Source organism: Pipistrellus kuhlii, unplaced genomic scaffold, assembly GCF_014108245.1.
Source record: "Pipistrellus kuhlii isolate mPipKuh1 unplaced genomic scaffold, mPipKuh1.p scaffold_m20_p_8, whole genome shotgun sequence".
Lineage (NCBI taxonomy): Eukaryota > Metazoa > Chordata > Mammalia > Chiroptera > Vespertilionidae > Pipistrellus > Pipistrellus kuhlii.
The window spans coordinates 65,820,247-65,836,333 of record NW_023425584.1 but is presented as its reverse complement, the minus strand read 5'-3'; the positions used below and the strand labels follow the sequence as shown (position 1 = coordinate 65,836,333).

The 16,087-nt window shown below is 46.4% G+C and overlaps 1 protein-coding gene across 3 annotated transcripts in view; it reads left to right on the top strand.

Annotated features, from left to right (window-relative positions):
- GATA4 (GATA binding protein 4) overlaps positions 1-16,087 on the top strand; it is a 58,722-nt gene extending 42,635 nt beyond the window's left edge. For 2 of the 3 annotated variants that reach the window (XM_036424932.2, XM_036424933.2), the window contains exons 3-7: positions 4,922-5,091; positions 6,523-6,648; positions 11,370-11,457; positions 13,146-13,294; positions 14,269-16,087. In XM_036424932.2, the coding sequence (XP_036280825.1) occupies positions 4,922-5,091; positions 6,523-6,648; positions 11,370-11,457; positions 13,146-13,294; positions 14,269-14,451 (716 nt within the window). In that variant the 3' untranslated portion in view covers positions 14,452-16,087. The remainder of the gene's footprint in view (positions 1-4,921; positions 5,092-6,522; positions 6,649-11,369; positions 11,458-13,145; positions 13,295-14,268) is intronic. The other variant, XM_036424934.2, reaches the window with a different exon arrangement.

Sequence of the window (16,087 nt, the reverse complement as noted above, 5' to 3'; positions counted from 1 at the left end):
ATGTTTGAATTGTAAAATTAGGGGGTCGTCTTATATGCGGGAAAATATAGTTACTTCCTCCATAGTGGACTGGGAGTTGTTTGAGGCAATCTGATCAAAATTATTTGTTTCATTTTTATTTTTTTAAATCAAACAGGCAATTATGACATTACAGGATGGTGTTTTTGTTGTTGTTGTAAAGATAAATTTATACAATCTAAGTAGCCTAACAAAAGTTCCTTACATGGCGTTTTATGTTCTGCATTTTTAAAAAATATATATATTTTATTGATTTTTTACAGAGAGGAAGAGAGAGAGGGATAGAGAGTTAGAAACATCGATGAGAGAGAAAAACATCGATCAGCTGCCTCTTGCACATCCCCCACTGGGGATGTGCCCATAACCAGTGCACATGCTCTTGACCGGAGTCGAACCCAGGACCTTAATCCACAGGCTAATGCTCCATCCATTGAGCCAAACGGGTTTCGGCATGTTCTGCATTTTTTTATTTAACATGTCAGATAATCATTTTCCTCTATTGTCACGTGGTCTTTATAATAATCACTTAAAATGATGTAATTGCTCATTGGGTAATTGGATGGCAATTTTCTGGTACAAAAGATGGACACTTGTACAGATTTGAAGATAGATGTAGGGGGTTGTGGGGAAAATGTGTCTACTGGGGATGGGGGGATGAGGAGAGTGCCTTTAGGAAGGATGGACTTCCATCCCATTCAGTTCTTTCCTTTGGCTGCTGGTGTGACCCCAACCTCTCAATCTGAGTTAGACTCCTGCACTTTCCCCCCTAGACAAGAAGTTTCTGCCACCCAAAGCCCCAGCTTGGTTAAGGTATGTTCTGTAAATAAGTTGAGTAACGTTGTTACTCGAATATTGGTGTTCTGGTTCAGTTTCCCAAGTTAGGTCTTTAGCATTCTGAGAGTAAGTCTGCCCCATAAGCCCTGTGACATCTGTGCACATGCTTAAATAGCAGATGCTCAGTAAATGGTTGTATGACCAGCCTCCAATGCCTTTCCCTGGCCAGTAAGATACCCTGTTTCCCTGAAAATAAGACAGTGTCTTATATTAATTTTTGCTCCCAAAGATGCGCTAGGTCTTATTTTTAGGGGATGTCTTATTTTTCCATGAAGAAGAATACGGTACACATTTATTGTTAAATGAAAATAAAGGAAATTTATTACCTGTATACGGTACGGTAGTACGGTAGTTGTCAACACAAACCAGACAAACTGTGAATCCTACAGTACCAAGAATTTACTCATTTATTCAATGACAATCATGTCATCATCTTCTGGAACATCATCATAACAATCCAATTCCTGAATTTCCTGGTGAATTTCTTGTGACTCCATTTCTTTCAGAGTCAGTGGACCAAATCTCTCATGTTTAGCAATAGCACTGTCTTTAAATGAGTACTTCTTGTCAAGGTAGCCTGCTCGCAGTGCATTTGCAATGCAACTGTCAGTGATTTTCTCCCATGAATTCTTCACCCAAGTCACAACTTCTTGCAAGTTTAGGTTTCACAAAGTTTCCACGCTGATTTCTCTCCATTCTATTTTCAATGTAGTCATTAATTTCCATGCGCAAATTGTCTTTGAATGGCTTGTTTATTGCAATATCAAGAGTCTGGAGATAGGCCTTATTTTCAGGGGGATGCCTTATATTTAACTCAGAAGGAAACCTGGAAGTAGATCTTATTTTCGGAGGATGTCTTATTTTCGGGGAAACACGGTAGTTGCTTGGCTGTGTATCCCATTCTGGGAGGCAAGCTTTTGGCTTCTTAAAGCAGAAAAAGGCCAGGTACCAGTCAAGGGTTGTTAGGGCGGCCTCTTCTATGAGTCTGCCCCAACTATAACACGGTAAGTGTGCCAAAACCAATTTGGCTCAGTGGATAGAGCGTCAGCCTGCGGACTGAAAGGTCCCAGGTTTGATTCCAGTCAAGGGCATGTGCCTTGGTTGCAGGCACATCCCCAGTGGGTGGTGTGCAGGAGGCAGCTGATCGATGTTTCTCTCTCATTGATGTTTCTAACTCTCTATCCCTCTCTCTTCCTCTGTATAAAACCAATAAAATATATTTTTTTAAAAATAAAGCGCAGTAAGTGTCAAGGGAAAAGAAAGAGGAACAGATTATGTGGTTTTTGTCTCCAGAACATAGGAAAGAAGCCAGATTGTTTATCTTTAAAAAGAAGATGATCATCACCTTGAGAACTCTATACTGAAGTATTTGTAAATGAAATGGTAGAATGTGTGGGATTTTCTCCAGTTCTACAGGACAGGACGGGGGAAGTAGGGAAAGGTATATGAGACAAAAGTGGGCACCAATTGTTGGGAGCTGAATAATGATTAAGTAGAGTTTATTTTTCCCAGCTGGTGTGTGGCTCAGTGATTGAGCATCAACTAATGAACCAAGGAGTCGCAAGTTCAATTCCTGGTCAGGGCATATGCTCAATCCCGGCGGGTGGAAGTGCATGAGACAGCTGATTGATGTTTCTATCTCTCTATCCCTCTCCCTTCCTCTCTCTGAAATAAAAACATAATTTTTAAAAAAGTTTATGTTTATATTCTGTTCAGTTTTGAATATGATTAAATTTTTTCATAATAATATAAAAAAGAGTAAGAGGGTTGTCCTATGGGTTGGGATTGGTGAGACTGGTCCTCCCTTCCCAAGCCTGATTTTATACCAGAAGGCAGGGTCTTGGTTCAACTTTGAGGCTGTAGTGCCATCTAGCGTTTACTGCAAACATTCAACAAAATGATGACATTGCAAGGGTCCTTCTATCTCCTAAGGCCCTTCTGTGAACCCTCCTGGCCTTTCCAGTTCCCTCAGGGAAGGCCTGGCTGAGGTGGCAGGGCTAACAGGCCCAGGCAAGGGCAGTACAAGCCCGCCCGGAAGCGAAGGTGGAGGTGGCCTTGATGGTGGTGAGGTGGTGGCAGGTTGCTCCTCGCTCCACGCCTCCCCCAGGCTTGGGAAGCAGGCTGTGGACCGGAGTCTCCTTTTCTCGGGCGGCTGTGCAGGCCGGTGACCTTGCTGCAGGGTTCTCCGTGTGACCCAGGTACAAAAATAGCCTCTCTTGTGACCAGTGTGTGCTCAGCTCGCTGGCCTGAGCAAACAGCCCCTCACACCTGCACATTGTTGACTCGGTGTAGACACACAGCTACTTGTTTGCAGGTGCGAATGACTGTTTGTGTACCCAGAACTGAGGGGAGGGCATGTTCTTCTTCAGCCCACTGTTTCCTTAGAGCAGGCACCATGGGGTCACAGAGATGGCAGAATGTGCAGCCTGACACCCCAGGGCTGGGTCCTGATGGAGAGAGAGTTCTTAAAAACCCTCCCCTCCAGCCGAAACCGGTTTGGCTCAGTGGATGGAGCATTAGCCTGCAGATTGAAAGGTCCCAGGTTCGATTCCTGTCAAGGGCATGTACCTTGGTTGTGGGCACATCCCCAGTAGGGGGTGTGCAAGAGGCAGCTGATCGATGACTCTCTCATTGATGTTTCTAACTCTCTATTCCTCTCCCTTCCTCTCTGTGACAAATCAATAAAACATATATTTTTTTTTAAAAAAACCTTCCCCTCCAAATATCGCCTCCCCCCCTTACTAGAGAAGAATCCACTCTTGCCTCCGATAGTAGGACAAGGACAATCTGGACACCACGGTAGCTATATTTAGGGACAGAGAACATTTGGAAAAGATATAAACACCTTTCAAAATAAGACTTCTGGAAGTTCTGAGCTAGGCTTTGTATAGATCGTAGGGGATAACAAAAGTGGCCCAGCCGATTTCACCAGGGCAACTGAAATGGACATGAGTGGAATTTACTGACTGTAAAATTCCATAGACATGGAAGGTAAAGGAAATGGGGCTGGGAGAGGGCAGGGAGTGACACATGATGGCAACTTTACCGTAGAAGTGTGATCAAGTCTGTTACCATGGCTATCACATGTACTTTTATTTTATGTAACAATAAGCAAGAAAAGATGTCAAATTGTGATTTAGAATATCCTACAGGGATATTGAAATGAGGAAATGAATTATAGCTTTTTTTTGGGGGGGGGGGGGGTCCTGCAAGGCAGTTTGAAATTTTAAAAACTTTCAGAAAATGTAGTCCCTTTTGGTTCATTAATTCTACTTCTAGGGGAGTATCCTAAGAAATAACCAGAAATGCTAACATTTGTGTACAAAATGAGCCATGTTTACAAAATAAAAGTGAGAAACTGGGTAATCATTAAATAAAGGTCAATGATGGTCATTAAGGATGGGATCTTATACTGCACTTATGATGAGCTTATGAAGATTTTCTAATGTGGGAAAGACTTTGGCATTAAGTGAAAAGATAGTTATATAGCTTGACCTCAACCAGGCAAAAATGTATGTCAGTGTATGTAAAGTATTCCAAAGGCTATAATATTATAGAAAAAAATGCTAATAACACTGGTGATCTTTGAGTTATAGGATTATGTGTAATTTACATTTCTTTACACATTTCAGTGTTTTCTAATTTTACTGAAGTAAATATTTATAATTTTTATTCAAAGGAATCATAATTTTGAAAGGAAAAAAGAGAGAGCCAGAAGGTCAGAGTGGACGTGAGTGTTAGATAAAAACCTCAGGATTACAGGCTCAGAAGGAGAGATGAGGGACTGACATCAGGCTGCTGGGGGTTGCTGCCAGACTTTCTTCCTGTCTCCTGAGTGGGGAGAGCCCTGCTGTGTCTGGGATGTCCAAGAGTAAACATGTCCATTTCCCATGACAGTCCCCTGAGCAGAATAGATCCCCAGAGGGGGAAGGTCAAAGCGAGGCCCCAAAGCTATCCATCCTGCACTCCCTGAAAGGAAAGGGCATTATTTCTTTGGTCTCTAGATCTTCTGACATGAGGTTAATATGAATAAACAAGTAATGAGTCTTCTGTGTTATTTCCCACCCAGTAGATATGTTTGATGACTTCTCGGAAGGCAGAGAGTGTGTCAACTGTGGGGCCATGTCTACCCCACTCTGGAGGCGGGATGGGACAGGGCACTACCTCTGCAACGCCTGTGGCCTCTACCACAAGATGAACGGCATCAACCGGCCCCTCATCAAGCCCCAGCGCCGGCTGGTAAGCAAATTCCCAGACCACAGAAGTCCAACAGCCTGGGACGGGGGTGGGGCACATTTTGCTCTTCTTAGCACCTGGCTTCAAGGTTCCTACCTTGGTGAGACATTTCCTGGTTTTGAATTTTGGATTTCAAGTCATCTTTAGAAGAAGGTATCGTTTGAGGGGTTGGGTTGGTGGGTGGAGGCTACATAGTTCTCACACCTTTAGAATTAAGTTAGTTTGAGCTGCAAGGTTTTCCAGACTTGACCTTGACCAAAGAGCCAGATATCTCTATGGCAAAATGGGTCTATTCTGCAACAACAAAGATTTGTAATTCAGGGCATGTGGTCCACTGGTAAACCATGCCAAGCCCAGGTGACAAAGGAGGGGAACATTCTTACACAGGGGAAGGAGGAGCTGTGTAAACACAGAGTCCATTGGAGGAAACTGGGAGTTAGAAGTATGGCGGCTTTTCATTGGCTGAGCTGTAAGTGTTGTAGGGGGAGGAGAAGACCCTCCTTCTACCTGCTGGAGTAGTAGAGTAGAAAAGCATCTTCCTATTGGAGATGGAAAATATGTCTCTTGTTTGGAGTAATGAATGTACCACATGAGACTCCCCTGACAGCCCCTCCCAACTTCCATTGAAATTAGGCTTCTATTTATTAATTTTTTTAAAAAACATCTAATTCAAGCCCTTAATTGTGCAAAAGTGAAAAGTGAGGCTTGCCTATGAATGAGTCCAGACTTCCTGGTTCCCAATCCAGTGTTCTCTTGTACGTCTCCTGTGCTCCCATCAATCCCATGAGGAAGGTCAACTCGTCTGTAGTCATTGTTACTTACTCATTTTTCAGTTGATCAACCCAAATCCCAGGGAAGTTCAACAGTGTGTACTTGGCCTGTGGCTGAGGAAAAGTTTCAATTGAGTTTCTTGGTTCTTTGTTTCGTGGGCTCTTCTTAATATAATTTTATTTTGACCAATACATACTGGCTTTCATGTATATAGGGAGGGGAGAACAGAGGAGATTAACCCTTGATGTTTCCCTTTCTTGAGGTCCCGCGGCCCATCCAGTCTCTGATGACACTTGGATACAATAAATCTTCACCCACCACTTGAATATCATATTAATTCTACTTTTCTGCCTCCAGTGCCCAGTGCTCATTGGACTGTCCATCTAACAATGAATGACCAATAATGTCACTAAGCCAATCAGGACTAGCATTCACTCTTCTCCCAGGGCAGAAGTTTCCCCACCCAGCCACCCGCCCCAGGAGCGGCTCGGCTCTGGTGAAGGGAGGCCTGGTGCTCTGGCTGGCCTGAGATGCTCACACAGGAATATGATCGCCTGCTCCCACCTAGGGGAGGCCCAGCCCCGCAGCACTCCCTCCCTGCGAGGCAGAAGCACAGCGCCCGCCTTTTATTTGGACTTGAAGGGTTTCTCTCGTGTATTGCAGTCCGCTTCCCGCCGAGTGGGCCTCTCCTGTGCCAACTGCCAGACCACCACCACCACGCTGTGGCGCCGCAACGCGGAGGGCGAGCCCGTGTGCAACGCCTGCGGCCTGTACATGAAGCTCCACGGCGTAAGTAGTCCCCCCGCCCCCAATGCAGGACCACCACCTCGACCAGCACCCATGCTCTTTCATACCCATCGCTCAGTCCTCAGGGGTCTTTCTCCCTTCAAACTATAATTTATTTTTTCCTTCTTAACAGAGATACTTAGATATGGAAGGAACCATACAGATTACATTAGTCCATTCAGGCTGTTCCAACAGAATACCACAGATGGGGGGAACTTCTAAATAGGAATTTATGTCTGTCAGTGTGGAGGCTGGGAGTTGGAGATCACTGTACGAGCATAGTGGAGTGAGGGTACTCTTCTAGGTCACAGACTTTTTTTTTTTTTTAATATATTTTAATAATTTTTTTACAAAGAGGAAGAGAGAGGGATAGAGAGCTAGAAACATCAGAGAGAGAATCATCCATCAGCTGCCTCTTGCACACCCCCTACTGGGGATGTGCCTGCAACCAAGGTAAATGCCCTTGACCAAAATCAAATCTGGGACCTTTCAGTCCACAGGCCGTCCTCTATCCACTGAGCCAAACTGGTTTCGGCTAGGTCACATGCAGGGCATGAGGGAGCTTCTGGAGTCTATTTTATGAGGCTATTAATCCCATTTGTGAGGGCTCCCCCCCATGACCTAATCAACTCCCAAAGGCCCCAGCTCCTGACATTATCATATCTGGGGATGGGTTTCTAACATGAATTTTAGGGAGACACAGAATTTCATACCATAGCAGAAACATTGCCACTCACTTCATCTTTAACATTATATAAGTCTAATTCCCATTTACAGATGAGGAGACTCAGAGTAGTCTCTATATATGGTTAGTATGGGGGGAAGAAGTAGTTCAATGGATAAAGGATAGCTTAAAATAATTGTATTAATAAAATCTGGAAAACACAAGCAAAGCTTGATCTCCACCTCCTACCAAAGCCAAAAATAAGCTTGGGTGAATTAAAGATATGAAATGTAAAATATCTTTAAATAGAGGCAATAAAAATACTAGAAGAAAATGTAGGAGATGACATTTGTATAACCTTGTGGGTGAGAGGAAAACTTGTTAGACAAGTTTTTAGAACTCTTAAGGCATAAGATAAAAGTCAGGTATATTTGATTCTAGAACATTTAATATTAGTGTATAGAAAAAGGATACCTCAGGAAAGTAAAAACCAATACACATATCAGAAAAAGGGTTCATATTTTCAGAATACAGGGAGCTTTACAGACCTCTTCATGTTCTGATTTGCAACAATCTCCATTATTCAGTGCTATTAAAAAGTCAGTGTAGAATGTTGTACACAGCATGGCACCATTTTTATGAAGAAAGAGAAAGAACGTAATTTATATGTTGTTGCTCATTTACACAGAGAACACCTGGAAGAACACATAAGAAACATAGCATGTAGCATGGGTTGCTCTAGGAGAAGTAATAGGAGAGTTGGAGGGACCCTTTTTTCACTGATTACCCCTTTTGTCACTTTTAAATGGTGCATGTCTTAGTTGTTCAAATATAAGTTAAATTAAAACAACACAAGTAAAACAAACAAAAAAAGAGCTCCTACAGAATAATAAGAAACTAACAATCTGTCTTCCCCCATTTCCCCAAATGGGCAAAAGAAGTAAACTTATAATTCACAGAAGCCACCCAGGTTAGCCACTGAACATGTGCAGAGAGGCTGGTCCTCACTAAAAATCAGGGAAGTGTCAGTTAACACAACCTTGAGGTTTCCTGTGTTGCCATGTGTTTGGCAAAAATTAAAATGCATGATAATATAGAGTGGAGTGGATTTGAGAAAACAAGTACTCTCATACTGTATATTGCTGATTTGTATGTCAGTTATTACAGATATTATTTCAGGAAATTAACCTGGCAGTACTTACTAAGGTTAAAAACACACATACCTTTTGATGTAGCAGCTCTACTTTTGAGAAACTAGCCTATAAAACAATAAAAGAATCAATACATAGTGATGTTTGAAGTATTTATTGCTGCAGTGTTTGTATTGGCAAAAACTAGAAACAATCTTCAAGCCTCATAAAGAAATGGTTGAGTAAATTATGGCATATCCTATGATGCACACTATTGCACAGAAATTAAAAAAGAATGTGTACTTGACCTAGAGTAATAAAAAAAACACATTGCAAAGAAATATATACATAATATAACCCTATACTATGGAGGTGAAGATACATTAGACATATACACAGATGGAAGGATGGATGAGTACACACATACATATATGTTTAGATATATGTAAGTGCATACAAGTTTGAGAATTTTTAAAAATGTAAGGAACATAGGCTATTTCTCCAATTGCCTCATGGGGACAGGATTGATGGTAGGGGGCTGGGAGGGGTTTTATGAATTTAATCTCATGTGTGTTTTCATCTTAATGAGCAAAAAGTGGCTAAAATATAGTTAAGAACATTCATAAGATAATACACTTGTGTATTCTTCAAGGAGTGTATACAAGGATGTTTGTTGAATCACTGTAATAGTAAAAATGGAGAAAAAGCTCCAGGAAGAAAATGGTTAAAGAAACAATTGTTCTCTAATTGGGGGTAAGGGTGGATTATAGAGGAATATAATGTGGATATTAAAAAAATTAAAAGTAGAATTTCCATATGACACAGCAGTCCCATCTCTGGGTATATTTCCAAAAAGAATTGAAAGCAATGTACACTCATGTTCATGGTAGCATTATTCACAATAGCCCAAAGGTGGAAGAAACCCAAATGTCCATTGGTAAGTGGGTGGATAAACAAGATGTGATATGTACATACAATAGAATATTATTCAGCCTTTAAAAGAAAGAAAATTCTGACACGTTACAGCATGGAATAATCTTAAAGTCATTATGCTGAGTGAAATAAGTCAACCACAAAAGGTCAAATTCAGAGGGAGGAAGTAGAATGGTGGTTGCCAGGGGCAAGGGTAGAGGGGAAATGGGGAGTTATTTAATGGGGACAGAGGTTTGGTTTTGCAAGATGAAAGAGTTCTGGAGATGATGGTGGTGATGGTTGCACAACATTGTGACTGTGCTTATTAAAACCACTGACTTGTATACTTAAAAATGGTTAAGATGGTACCCGAGCAGTGTGGCTCAGTGATTGAGCATCAACCTATGAACCAGGAGTTCATGGTTCAATTCTGTGTTAGGGCACACGTCCGGATTGTGAACTGGATCCCCAGTGTGGGGCCTGCAGGAGGCAGCCAATCGACGATTCTCTCTCATCTTTGATGTTTCTCTCTCTCTTCCCCCCCTTTCTCTCTGAAATCAATTTTTTAAAAAAAGATTAAGATGGTAAATTTTATGTTATGTGTATTTGTTGTTTCTTAATCCTCACTTGAGGATATTTTTTCCATTGATTTTTAGAAAGAGTGGAAGGGGGAGAGAGAGAGAGAAACATCGATGTAAAAGAGGCACATCCACTGGTTGCCTCCTGCATGTGCCCCAACCAGGGCCAGGGGCCAAACCCGTGACTGAGGCACATGCCCTTGACCAAGAATGGAACCTGTGACCATTCAGTTTTCAGGCTGATGCTCTCTATCCACTGAGAAAACTGGTCTGGGTTGTTATGTGTATTTTACCACAATTAAAAAAAAAAAAAAAGTACTGAGGTGGGTGGGGATAAAGAAGAGGGCAAGATTCATTTGAAGTTGGGATGGGCTTTACCAGGGTCTGAGTACACTTTCGCCCAAAGTTGGAAGTGCTGGCTCATCTGGCCCTCAGTTCACTAGAAGGCAAGTTCAAGATCATGTACGCTGGTGCACTTCTCTTAACGGTTCCGTGTTGACATCTCTGATTAGTGGTGATTGCTTTTCTTTCAGTGTTTGCAGGTGTGGCCTTCATTAGTCCCATATGGGAGACTACCCGTAGACCGGCTATTGTGGGCCAGGCCTAAAAGAAACCAGATGTGGGGAAGGCAAAGTATTGAAAAACATTAGAAAGATGCAGGCTTGCTCCACAGGCACTGGTTTAGGCCTCTGTGAGTGACACCTGCCAGTGAGAAGTCAGATGCGATATAACTATAGTCCTCGGACAGTTTATCTCAGCACCTGGCCACAGGTCCATCTCTCCAGCTTTTGCTGCTCCCATGGAAACACCACTGTTGGCTGTGGTCAGATTCAGTGCAATGAGGAGCTGCTATAGGCAGTGTCTTTACACCTTCACTCCCTGGGACTATCCAGTGTATGCCTGTTTCCTTGGCGTCCTCACTGAGAAGAGCACCGCCCTTCCGCTCTCACCGTGTCCTGACGGGGCTGATGAATGAAACGCCTTGGCACCCACTGTGCCTGCTGCTCGAAATACCTGCCCCCTACAACTCAGATGTCACCTCTTCCGGGAAGCCTTCCTTGCTGTGCTCCTGTGCCATTCCCTCCCCACCCCAACCCAGGACAGAGTTCTCCCCCAGCACTGATGAGTCTGGTTTTGTTCTAGTTGTCTGTCCTTCCCACTAAACATAGAACCTCTGGAGGGAAGGATCTGTGCCCTCCAGTGTCTGTTTCTTCAGGGTCTAGTTTGATACCCAGGATGTCATAAAGGAGGCTAAATACATTTTTTAAAAGAATAGAATTTATTTCTCTCTCAGAAGTTCCAGGGGCTGATTTCCTTAGTCTCAGTGCTGAGGTTTACAGAGGAATTGCTTAGATGCTGCCTTCCCGTAATGTGTGTATCGAAATACTGTCGCTGATCATGTACAAATGGAAAACCATGTCTACCGACTTGTAATCGCAGGTTCCCAGGCCTCTTGCGATGCGGAAAGAGGGGATCCAAACCAGAAAACGGAAGCCCAAGAACCTTAATAAATCTAAGACGCCAGCAGGTGAGGAAAGAGCTCTGCATGTAATTACATGAATGAGTCTGAAGACCTTGGAGGGTGTGGGAATGTGTTCTTGGTAAGGTGAGCCGGCCCGGGGAGTCAAGATGTAACGTCAGCAACATCCACCCCTCGCTCTTCAGGACACAATGAGGAGCCCAGTAGAAACGTAACATCACCATGGGACATACTGGAGCTCTGGAAACAGGGCTGATCACTGCCAGTCACACAAAGGCTGTCCTGGGCCAGCTGGACTGGTCGAGGGCCTGAGGGAAAAGGGAACATTCCTCGGTCCCCCCATCTTTGGGATCTAGTCTAGTCATGGTCACGACAGACTGGTTTGTAAGCCAGCGTATAATTAACATCATGCGGTACTTCATACTTTAGAGAGTTTCTTCACAAATAGTCTCTCGTTGATCTTTAAAGACCCCCACGTGACCCCACTTGTTGTCTCCGTTTTACGAACAAGAAGCTGAGGCTCAGAGGAGGCAGTGGCGTAACCAGAATCACACAGCTGAGGATGGGCAGTCAGACACATGTTTGTACATGTCAGGGTCCAAACGCTGTGCAAGGCACCACCCTGCCTTCTCAACTTCTAGATGAAGGCTGAGGACCACTTCTGTTTCCTCCCAGAGCCCTTCCTCCCTATGCTGCTCCCGAAGGAAAGCTCTCACTGGGAATGCCATCGTCCCTGCAACATAAGCCAGCTGAGCTGATGGGGAGCTGGCCCTGCAGAGTCAGATAACCTCCCCTTTCCGCTCCCGAGAACACGACCACGGTTGTCCTTTCCCAGATTCAGCCGCGCTCACCCCTCCGGCAGCCCCGTCTCATGAGACCTTCCGGTGTCTCTCCCCCGTGGTCCCCTTCCTCTCTCCTGGCTCCGCACTGTTCATAAGTAACCCGCCCCACGCCAGAGAGCAGGTGTTTGGTTCAGGTGGACAATCCCCTATCTGAAACTTAAAGTCCAGGGGATGGGTTTGGCAGCAAAACCCAATCTGAACAGACACAGGCTGTGTATTGTCTTTTATTTGCCCCACTTGTGACTATTCCCATGTTTTGCTGTAGAACTATTCATGCATTTCAATGTGGGTGTTGTCCCAGACCTCACTGGAGTTGTCCCCTAATGTACAGTATATGCCCGCCCCCCTTCTTTTAAAAAAAAATATATTTCTTTATTAATTGCAGAGAGGAAAGGAGAGAGAGAGAGAGAGAGAGAGAGAGAGAGAGAGAGAGAGAGAAACATCAATGAAGAGAGAGAATCATTAATTGGCTTCCTCCTGCACACCACCTACTGGGGATCAAGCCCACAACCCGGGCATGTGCCCTTGGTCAGAATCGAACTTGGGACCTGTCAGTCCGCAGGACAACGCTCTATCCATTGAGCCAAACTGGCTAGTGCCAGTATATGCCCTTTTAAAAATTAAAATAAAAAATAAAAAAGGTTTGAATCCTGAAACACCTGTGGCCTCAAGGGGTTTGGGATAAGGGGTGATGTCCCTGTCATTTCAAAAAGTTCCCTTGAAATTTTCATTTTAGGAACTGATACCCTCCACCCACAAAAGACCCCTGCTTTCGCCCCAGCAAATATAAATAAGCCAGTAGCATGGGTCTACCCTGCTGTCTCAAAGGACGGCCACCCCTTTGTCCTTGCCTCTGCTCTGCTCGGTGTCCTGACTGACTCTGCCTTGTTCCAGGTCCCTCTGGCAGTGAGAGCCTCCCTCCTACCAGCAGCGTTTCCAGCAACTCCAGCACCGCGACCACCAGCAGCAGCGAAGAGATGCGCCCTATCAAGACAGAGCCAGGGCTGGGGTCCCATTACGGCCACAGCAGCTCCATGTCCCAGGTGCGCCCCTGGGTGAGGAACAGGACTGCCCCTGGAGAAGTAGGTTCCAGAGCACCAGGGGGCCAGGCCGGCACTGGGGTCTGGAGCACGTGACCGAGGGGCTTGTTGGCTGCTGGCTGCCCTCAGGGCCCCACTCGAGGGTAGCAGCTGCGGGCACATCCGATCAAGCCACAGTGATCTGGACACCTGTGAGAGACAAAAGTTCGGCAGCTCCTCTGTCTCCTAAGGGAGGGGTGATCTGACCTTGGCCTTGAAGGATGCATAGATGTTTGTTAGGAGGAGGAAAGAAAGGAGGAGGACCCTCCTGGCCTGGGCCGAGGCATGGAACTGTAGAGGGCCGGGTGGGTGGGTTGGGGGTGATGAGGAGATCACAGGCAGGATGTTGTTTTCACGAGGGCCAGCTGCAGGGCCATCTTCCTCGTGTGCCCAGAAGATGGACCAGCAGTCCCCTCATTCTCTTCTTTGGGAAATGATGGCTCCTGAACCCCTTCCCTCCGAGGCTCCCCTCCTTTGGGATCGGGATGTTCCGGGTCACAGTCTCCTATTAACTCTGACCTCTTCCCCACCCATACTTGCGGGAGGCCATGTCTGACTAGCCCTTTGTAGAACCAGCAGAGCCAGGAGCCCCTCCAAGATGGGAAGACAGCTACTGTTTGAAAGTGGGGTGCTGATGAGATTGTAGCAAATGTCTTGGGTAACTATCAGAGCCTTCAGAACAACCAGAGCAGTTGTACCTACTGGTCATGGTGCTCAGGGGCAGGTGATGAATCACACAGACCCTCTGCGCCCACAGCACAGGGCGGAGAAAACGGCAGTGTTGCGGGGTCCCGGATCCTGCCCTTGTCCGTTGGCCGCTCCTCCGGTCCCCCTCTTAGGTGTGGGAGCCAGCCTGGGCACATCACCTAATGGGGCTCCCCCTCCTGAGCCCTCAGGAGTGACCCCACTGACCTCACCTTGCCCTCTTTGCTTTGCAGACGTTCTCGGTCAGCGCCATGTCCGGCCACGGGCCGTCCATCCACCCGGTCCTCTCATCCCTGAAGCTCTCCCCGCAAGGCTACGCAGCTTCCGTCAGCCAGTCACCGCAGGCCAGCTCCAAGCAGGACCCTTGGAACAGCCTGGCCTTGGCCGACAGTCACGGGGACATAATCACCGCATAATGTCGCCTCCCTCCCTCCTCAGATTCCTGCACAGATTGGGACTTGGAGAACCACAGGGGGCGAGGACCGGCTCCCAGCAGCCGTCCTGCTCCGCCTGGCAGTGACTCCGGAACACCTGGGAAGAAACTTGAAGTCCATGATTTGGTTAGGGGAGTGGGTGTAGGATTTCATCAGATGCCTCTTCAACATGAGGGGCCGGGACGAGCCCAGACTCTGGTCCAGACGCACCCACCCTTCACGAGGAGCACACTCAAGTCCCTTCCATGGAGCCGGAGACTTCTTTCTCGTCCTCTGCCCCACTCCACCCTGACGAGAGAGGAGCTGTTCTTCTCTACCCTCCCATCACTATGGCCTGAGACGGTGGTTTCCCTCTGGTGATCCCAGCACCGGGATCTGAGGGTGGGGAGAGGGGCCGGTGCTGGGACCCTGCTCCCGCCTGAGCTAGCGCATCCATGTGCCTGCCTTTCCATGTGACAGGCCCCTCCAGGCAGCTCCTGCCCGTGCCCAACACTCCCCTTCGGGCTCAGCACACCCCTGCACCTCTCAGTACTGAATCCCGGCTCCAGGAACGGTGGGCGTCGCCCGTGTCACTGGGTGCTCTGTGGGGAGAAGGAGGAGAGGCTGCCTCACCCAGCATGCGGTATGGCACCGCAGAATCTCAACTTGGCAATGTCGCCTCCCCCACGTTCCTTTTCCCGGCTCAGGGCCTCATCCCTTCGCTCCTTCTCTTCACCCCAAGGCGTCCGAAAAGAAAAATCCCTTCCACCGCTCTGTGCGATTCAGCCTGCCTTCAGCTTGGCCGTGTCTCTCCCTCAGCAAAACAGGAGCTCAGCAGTTTAGCCGAACATCAAGCCCCCCAAGTCTGCCCCTCAAAATCCTTCCTCCGCCCCATCATGCACAGGGGGTTCTGAGTGAGAACAAAAAAGGTTTTGCTGCTAAAGCGAGTTTGACCGACACTGACCTAAGACTTGAATTCCCTCTGGAGAGGCTGTCTGGACACCCTGGGGCTGGGCCGCCACTGAATCGGGAGCAGGGTTTTCCGTGGATTCTGACTCGCTTGCACTTGGATCTTGCTGACGCCACTTCTGTTCTGCGGAGCTGGGCTTCTGGGCCAGGCAGCGAGTCCACCCAAGTGGTGCACCTGGCATCCTTCTCCAGCAGAAACCTGTTGTCCAAGAGGTGAAAAGCTAGCGATTTCGCGACATAAATTCAAAGCAAACACGACAAAACTCCTGAAAAGAAAGAGGACGGCGGCTCAGAGAAGACACTGAATTGGGCCTCGGGGACTCTCCGGTGCTGGACTGGAATTGGCCTTTTTCCTAGCTCCACGTTGCTGTTTCTGCCTGTGATGCCGGAGCTCACAGACTCCTCCCTCCGTGTCCTCCTTATCCAGAGTGTCACCGACTGCGTCCTACCCTGAGCAACCCGCTCCCACCCCACCCCCAAATCCTACAGGCTGTAGCAGAGAATATCTCTAAACCAAGATTCTGCTTTAATCATCATTTACATTGCTTTCTTTCCTGAAGGCCGCCCTCATATACAATACTTTCCCTAACCCACAAACGCGTTAACATTGTCTTAAGGTGAAATGGCTGTAAAATCAGTATTTAACTAATAAATTTATCTGTACTCCTCT